The 7,305-nt window shown below is 38.1% G+C and overlaps 1 protein-coding gene across 1 annotated transcript; it reads right to left on the bottom strand.

Annotated features, from left to right (window-relative positions):
- Nucleotides 1-2,029: 2,029 nt before the first annotated feature.
- Nucleotides 2,030-6,580, bottom strand: LOC107587178 (smoothened homolog). Its single transcript, XM_016274845.1, has 11 exons — nucleotides 6,575-6,580; nucleotides 6,256-6,465; nucleotides 5,942-6,114; nucleotides 5,521-5,740; nucleotides 5,312-5,435; nucleotides 5,125-5,217; nucleotides 4,552-4,660; nucleotides 4,206-4,391; nucleotides 3,865-4,013; nucleotides 3,566-3,700; nucleotides 2,030-3,408 (listed from the first exon to the last, which is right to left on the bottom strand). The coding sequence occupies exons 1-11, from the start codon at nucleotides 6,578-6,580 to the stop codon at nucleotides 2,819-2,821; spliced, it is 1,995 nt and encodes a 664-aa protein (XP_016130331.1). The 3' UTR covers nucleotides 2,030-2,818.
- Nucleotides 6,581-7,305: the final 725 nt, after the last annotated feature.

Genomic DNA, 7,305 nt, shown 5'->3' with positions numbered 1-7,305 from the left:
GTTTTCGTTTTAAATAAGTTTTCGGTATTTTAAAATGAAAACGATCCTCGTCTACACTGTCGTTTTCACTGCTTTTCAGAAATGATCTCCATCTACACTACACAACCGAAAACGCATGTCACATGACCATTCATGCAGGTACAACCATAGATAGTATGGTTAATATAATTATATGATAATATAACCACAGTCTGCGTGCTTGGAGCGGTCGAATGGGGAATCTACCTATATATGTATCTATGGGTACAACAATGAGCATGATGTTATCCTTTACACGGTCGTATACGCAGAGAGAATGCGTATACGATCATTTTCAAAAGTCTCCGTTTTCCGCCGTTTACACTGAAAAGGGGTCTGCAGCGTTTTCAAAAGTCTCAGTTTTCGAGGGTTGAGTACAGACTGTGTATTTTTTTGTTTTAGTTTTTCATACCAATGGTAATATAATGGCCTATAGGCCCACTATGAAAAAACTGGTGTTATTCAATATTAAACATAATTTTCCTATCCCAGTTTAATATGTAGGGACAACTTTAAATAAGCCATTCGTACACTGTTTTGTACACTGTATGTTTATTTGAGCATGTTGACACAGTATCATTGGCTCAACCAATGGCATGTGTTCTGGGCACAGCTATCTCTTTGACTAACCAATGGCAGACAGGAAAACCTGTTCAAAAACAGTAAATATTCTTACCAAAATTGGACCAGATGATCATTAAACTGAGTTGCACAGAAATTACTGAACATTTTTTGGCCTCCATTCAATATAATAATGACATTAAAGCAATAGTTCACCAAAAAATGAAAATTCTGTCATTTGTTACTCACCCTCATGTTGTTTCACACCCGTAAGACATATTTGAAACACAAATGAAGATATTTTTGATGAATTCCGAGAGCTTTCTGACCCTGCATAAACAGCAACGCAACTACCATGTTCAAGGCTCAGAAAGGTAGTAAGGACATCGTTAAAATAGTCCATGTGGTATCAGTGGTTCAGCTTTAATTTTATGAAGCTACGAGGATACCTTTTGTGTGCAAAAAGAACAAAAATAACAACTTCAGCAATTCAACAATTTTTTCTTTTCTATGTCAGTTTTCGACGGGCGTTTACAAGAGTACCACAATGCATTTGTGTGGTGCTGCTGACTTAGGCTCTGTTTAGTATGTTTTCGTTTTAAATAAGTTTTCGGTATTTTAAAATGAAAACGATCCTCGTCTACACTGTCGTTTTCACTGCTTTTCAGAAATGATCTCCATCTACACTACACAACCGAAAACGCATGTCACATGACCATTCATGCAGGTACAACCATAGATAGTATGGTTAATATAATTATATGATAATATAACCACAGTCTGCGTGCTTGGAGCGGTCGAAAGGGGAATCTACCTATATATGTATCTATGGGTACAACAATGAGCATGATGTTATCCTTTACACGGTCGTATACGCAGAGAGAATGTGGGCAGCCACGCCATCATTTTCAAAAGTCTCCGTTTTCCGCCGTTTACACTGAAAAGGGGTCTGCAGTGTTTTCAAAAGTCTCAGTTTTCGAGGGTTGAAAATGCCGGAGTAGTGTAAACGACAGACGTAACTGTAGCATAAGTTATGCGTTTTAAAATGAAAACACACTAGTGTAAGCATAGCCTTAGAAGCTGTCAGAATTAAAATTTTTGGGTGAACTATCCTTTTAAAGGTGCTGTATGTAGGATTGACACTGAGTGGTTGAACTAGGTATTGCAGTCCAAATTCAAAATATTGGAGAGGGTTTTTTCACCCGGCCCCTCCTCCTCAGACTTGACGCCCACGCAGTTTGCCAGATTGATGACACCAACAGGAACGAGTGCACTTGATGATGAATGAAATGAAATACTCTGCGTTTTCTGCCAACTGGCAACCCGGGGTCCCGAAATACAATTGGGTAAACTGGCAGTGGGCGGGTTTCACAAACCAAAACAGAGACCGACATTCCGGCCCGAAACACACATTTTCAAAGGAGAATAACTGACTGTAGCATTGTTTTTCAGATAAACAAGTATGTTAACCTAGCATGTTTCTTAAATATCTGCAAACATATTATGGTAATTTTATGATTTAGTAGAGTCAACAACTTACATACAGCAGCTTTAAGATTAAGTTAACAATGTTAACCCAAAATTGGATTAGAGACCGTATCTTGGCAGTACTTCAATCCCTTGAAACAAAACTTTGTACCCTTCATCGTTGCCATGATCTGAAGGCAAATACCAAATTTGGTTACAGCGCCACCTACAGGTCAAGAGATCTGAAAAATTGCTATTTTCGATTACGCAAACACATGCCATTAACTCAGGTAATGGCATGTGTTCTGGGTGGGGCTATCTTTTTGATTGAAAGACGGGAAAACCTGTTTGAAAACAGTCATTATTTTTATGATTCTGTTTGGTAACTCCAGTGCTGCAGAAATTACACAATTCCTCTTTAAGCTAAGATCCCAATTATGTGGCATTCTTGAATAAAGCCCCCTTAAACACTAACCTGTTTCCAAACCAAGAAAGGAATCAAAATGGTCATATTTGCTCAGCTAGCAAACTGAACAATATGTATTGTCACCACAATCACATGTGGGATGTTACAAAATCCATGTTGAAGGCACAAATGTCTTTATGACTCTTTAATAATGTTTCATATTATCATGAGAGTTGCGTAAAAAAGTATTATCCTTTAGACAAGCAGAGACAGCACAGCAGTTCAATACCACTTCTGCTGCAGGTTCATTGTTTGAGTATCCAGCACCTTTCACTGCGCAAAATGAGCACCGACGTCTCCAAATATTTAAAAATCTGAGTCAGCATCCAATAGCTCAGCCTCCATAAGATTGGTTCTGGAGTGTATTGGTACACCCCTCCTGCCATCGGCCTGTGGCACAACGGCAGTCCTGCCAGCATCCATCGCGCAAGCCTCCTGCCCAAGGTACCGGAAAACCCCATTAGGTTGCCATGATGACTGCTGGAAGCCACCCAAATCATCTTGCATGCTATCTCGTAGAGTCAGGGGATTGGCAAGGGGGAGGCTGGAGGGTTTATTGCGCAAGTATCCCAACCCACCATACCTCTCCTGATAAGGAAGAGGACACGAAGGCCTGAATTCTGGGAAGGCTCCAGGTAGCATATCCTGTTCCTCCTGCTGCTGTCGCTGCTGCTCCCAAAGGTTAGCCACCAGACTCCGGTGACCTGGAAGTTTTGGGAGACGGGGGACTGAGCTGGGGCCAAACTCCTTCCGGTTGGCAGGATTCCCTTCGTCCACTGCAGGACCCGTCGGCCGTATTTCCTTCCTTCTCTTCTTCTTCTTCTTTCTTTTCATCATTTCAGGAGAAATTTCTGCTTCAACCATCCAACGTTTGTTCCTTTCCTCTGGAGGCGGAACTGTAGGGAAAAATGCATTTATTTATTATAGTAAATTATTTATTATTATTAATATTGTTGTTGTTAAATTATACAAAACAGCTACTACTGGTAATTGGTTACAGTTAACTATTGATTATATATTCATGAATTGTTATTTAAGAACTAGAGCACAAACCAGGTGTTCCAGTGGGTGTCACTGATATATCCTGTGGTAAAATTGCCCCTCTTCTAGCCACCATCTTGGTCACATGTTGGGCCCATGCAGAAGACATTTCCATTGATGGCTCATTCAGGTCGATGTTGATACCCGCTGTACAAATGGTTAAAAAATGGAATGTTGTTTATTTGTCTAAAATAGGGAGCAAAAACACTTTTACATTTTTGGCTGATTGACTAGCTTTGAGGTCATCTATGTGCTAGTGTACTTCTAAAATTTGAGAAAATCATCTTTAGAATATAGGAGGAGGTGCTTACCCACAGGTCCCTCATGAGAAACGGTGTGCATGCTGAAGGACAGCTCTTTTTCTGGATCCTTCTGCAGTTCTTTTCGCTTTGAGAATGCCTTGGCAATCATTTTACTCTTCTTAATGCGTTTCGGCTCATCATCACTCCGGCCAATGATTCTTGGATGGGGAGAAAATGGTTCACATTAGAATTTTTTTATTTATTAAAACACACAAAATGTTACATAATCTCAATAAAAATGTATATTAAATGTGTATTATGTATTACATACAATTTTTATAAAATGTAATTTTTTTTTAATTAATGAAAATAAATATATATATATTTGTCTCTGCATGTTTGTTACCTACCTGAACCAGGTGCGTTTCCAGATAAGGATGGTGGCTTTCGTCCAAACCCATGTGCTCATTGCGATGCCTGTGCCGAACATTGAGAAGAGGTTGATCTTCTCCACCAGCAGACTAGGCCTGTTTTTGATGGCACACTCTGGGATCGGCTTGTTGGTCTGGTGAGCTATGGTGACATTCGCCTCACATCTGTATTCAAAACCAGATTTGATACATGACAGCACTTGTACCCCTCTACATTATCACAACCATAAAACAATATATGGTAGATAAGGTAACACGTGTTATAGACATGTCTATAAAATGCTATTTTGTCAAGAAATGCTAGATGATAGGAAAAAAGACTCACAGTACATATTCCCTGAAGCTTTTTTCCCACTCAGCTTGGTTGAAAAAGTCATAGAAATGGCAGCCAAAAGTGATTAAAACAAAACCAAAGGCCAAGAATCCAAATATGCCTGAGAAAAGGAAAAAAACATGGAATTTGCTCATTCTTGTCAATTGTCAATCAAGTCAATGATTCACAGAATTTACATCAAGAGTGAATAATCTCTAAAGATATTATTTGCAAATAAACTATATTATATATAGTGGATATCTTTGTACGTACAATGCATTGTTTGTGGAGAATATTTACTCTATTCACTCAACTCACATATGCACACACACTTGTTGTGCCACATTGTTTGTGGAGAATGTTATTATATTAAAAGTATTTCTATTAAATATGTTATAATAAAATAGAATGATGTTATTACAACAGCTGCAGTATAAGTACTTTCTGTACACCTTTATTACTGGCATTTGTACTGTCACATTTATATAATTTGGTAATAATTGGGGTGGTTATCATTTTGTTCTTAATGAAAGCTGTTCATGCTGTATAATATGCAAAAAATATAAATAGGAATCTGAAACTTACCAAGCCTCAGCATGGTTTCATTGATTTTACTAGCAGCTTTTTCACTGAGCAGCCCCGGATGGTTACTTTTAATGGAAAACAATGTCATAACCCCTAGAAAACAACAGTCTTGTATCAGTCCACACTGATGAAACCATGTCTTTATGCCATGTGCAACTGTCAAACAAATTGAAAATATCTCTCTCACCTCGTATTAGGAAATAGCCGCCAACAACAAGGACCACCCCGATGGGAGCCAGAACAAACCCTGCTCGGTATCTGTAGTTCTTATAGCCAACAAAGCAAATGCCGCTAACCGAATCTCCATCCACCTGTGGAATATTTCATAGTGTCAAAATAAACCACTGTGAATATGCTGATATTAACCGTACAAAAAAAAAAAAAAAAAAGCCTCACCTCTGCAATGGCCAATATAGCAACTGTCAGAATGAAAGGAATAGACCATGTGACCAGGTGAAAATAGGATGTTTTTCTAGACAGAGGCTGATGGGTGGTGCCCAGGGCTTTGAACGATGTGTGCCAGGCATAAGTGAGCATAACAAACCAAATGACTCCAGACATTAGCGAATAATACACAATGACAAAGATAATCACGCACGACAGCGTCTCGGTGGACCTAGAGAAAAATAAGGCATAGAAAATGGGCATTGAAATATTCATCTGGTAAGTCATAATTATATTATTATTATTATTATTGTTCAGTCCAGTTACTTTTCTTGGCTATCAAATGTTCCTGACAGTCAATATTTTTAATATGCAGCATAACTCTAATTTAATGTAATCCAATCTGTGGATTTTCCACTGGCTTCATACTTACGATGGCTCTCCAAGCCGCATAGTGTCGTCGCTTTTGCACACAATCTCCTTGCGGGCTCCATCCATGAACTGAGCGAGCCATCCAATACTTCCGATGAAGAAACATGCGTTGACGTAAAAGAGGATCACAGCGGGGTAACGGTTGGAATTCTTCCAGTCGGCGAGAAATGTGGCCTGTGGGAAATTGTAAGCAGGAATAACATCCCAAATTAAAGACTGCAGCCCAAACTTGAACTACTTTCTGTCAGAAATACTGCACACCAGGAAGTTAGCCAGCCTGAGACTATGAAAACCCGTCTTCACCGGTTAACCTACCAGCGTAAAGAAGGTACATAGGAGAGTGATGGAGCCGAAGATGGCAATGTAGTTATGCATGTCCGAGTGCTCGTCTTCCGTGAACAGGGGATTGTTGCACTGGATCCCACAACCTTCCACATCCTTGTACCAACTTGCCTGGATGTCGGTTTTGACCAGGGGAGCCTCACACTGTCCTGAAGTGTTGAATTTGATCTTCTGGACCTCATTCTGAAAGTCCAAATTTGGTCACATCGTGTGCAATCCAGACCAAACTTTTTGGGCGTATGCAAATGGCATGCCAGCCTACAGAATATTTACATGCTTCACTCATACCTACCCTCATGTCTGATCTTATCGTATTTACCCTCTGCATTCTGATATTTGCCTTTATTTCTTTTATATAAGAATAATTTTCTCATAAAAAAAAAGACTGACTACATATATACACTTTTTTTTAAATCTCATAAATTTGGCTTTTTCATCATCTCATATTTTTTTCTTTCATTTTAGCTATTACTTAGCATCTCAATTTTTATTTCTTATATATATACACACACAGTCGTCGACATTTGAAGTGGATCAAAAAAGTTCAGCAAAGTTGTCCTTAAATAAGAACGCTTTTAGGTTTTAGGACAACTTTGATTAAAGGTTTTGATCAACTTCAAATGTTGACTAGTGTGTGTATATATATATATACACACTATTAATAAACCATATTAATGCCATAGTCAGTTTTTAATGTTTTATGTCACAGTTATCACTTTGTCAGAATTTTAATTTCATTTAAACTTTTCATCTAATTATAACTTAGTATCTCATAATTTCAACTTTTTTTAATGATAACTGACTTTTTCATAATTTTTTCTTTTTCTCATAATTTCAACTTTTTTCTTTTATTTTAGTTATTACTTAGTATCTCAAAATATTATTTCTTTATCTGATCGCATATATTTGTATCTCATAATTTTGATTTTGTCATAAACGACTTGTAGTCTCAATTTCAACTTTTTATATTATAATTATGACTATTATGTGCTAATTATGATTTACCATCCCCCCCCCCCCCCC

Source organism: Sinocyclocheilus grahami, unplaced genomic scaffold, assembly GCF_001515645.1.
Source record: "Sinocyclocheilus grahami isolate Dianchi unplaced genomic scaffold, SAMN03320097.WGS_v1.1 scaffold90.1, whole genome shotgun sequence".
NCBI classification, from domain to species: domain Eukaryota; kingdom Metazoa; phylum Chordata; class Actinopteri; order Cypriniformes; family Cyprinidae; genus Sinocyclocheilus; species Sinocyclocheilus grahami.
The sequence above is the reverse complement of the archived record's forward strand: the minus strand, read 5'-3'. Positions and strand labels throughout refer to the sequence as shown.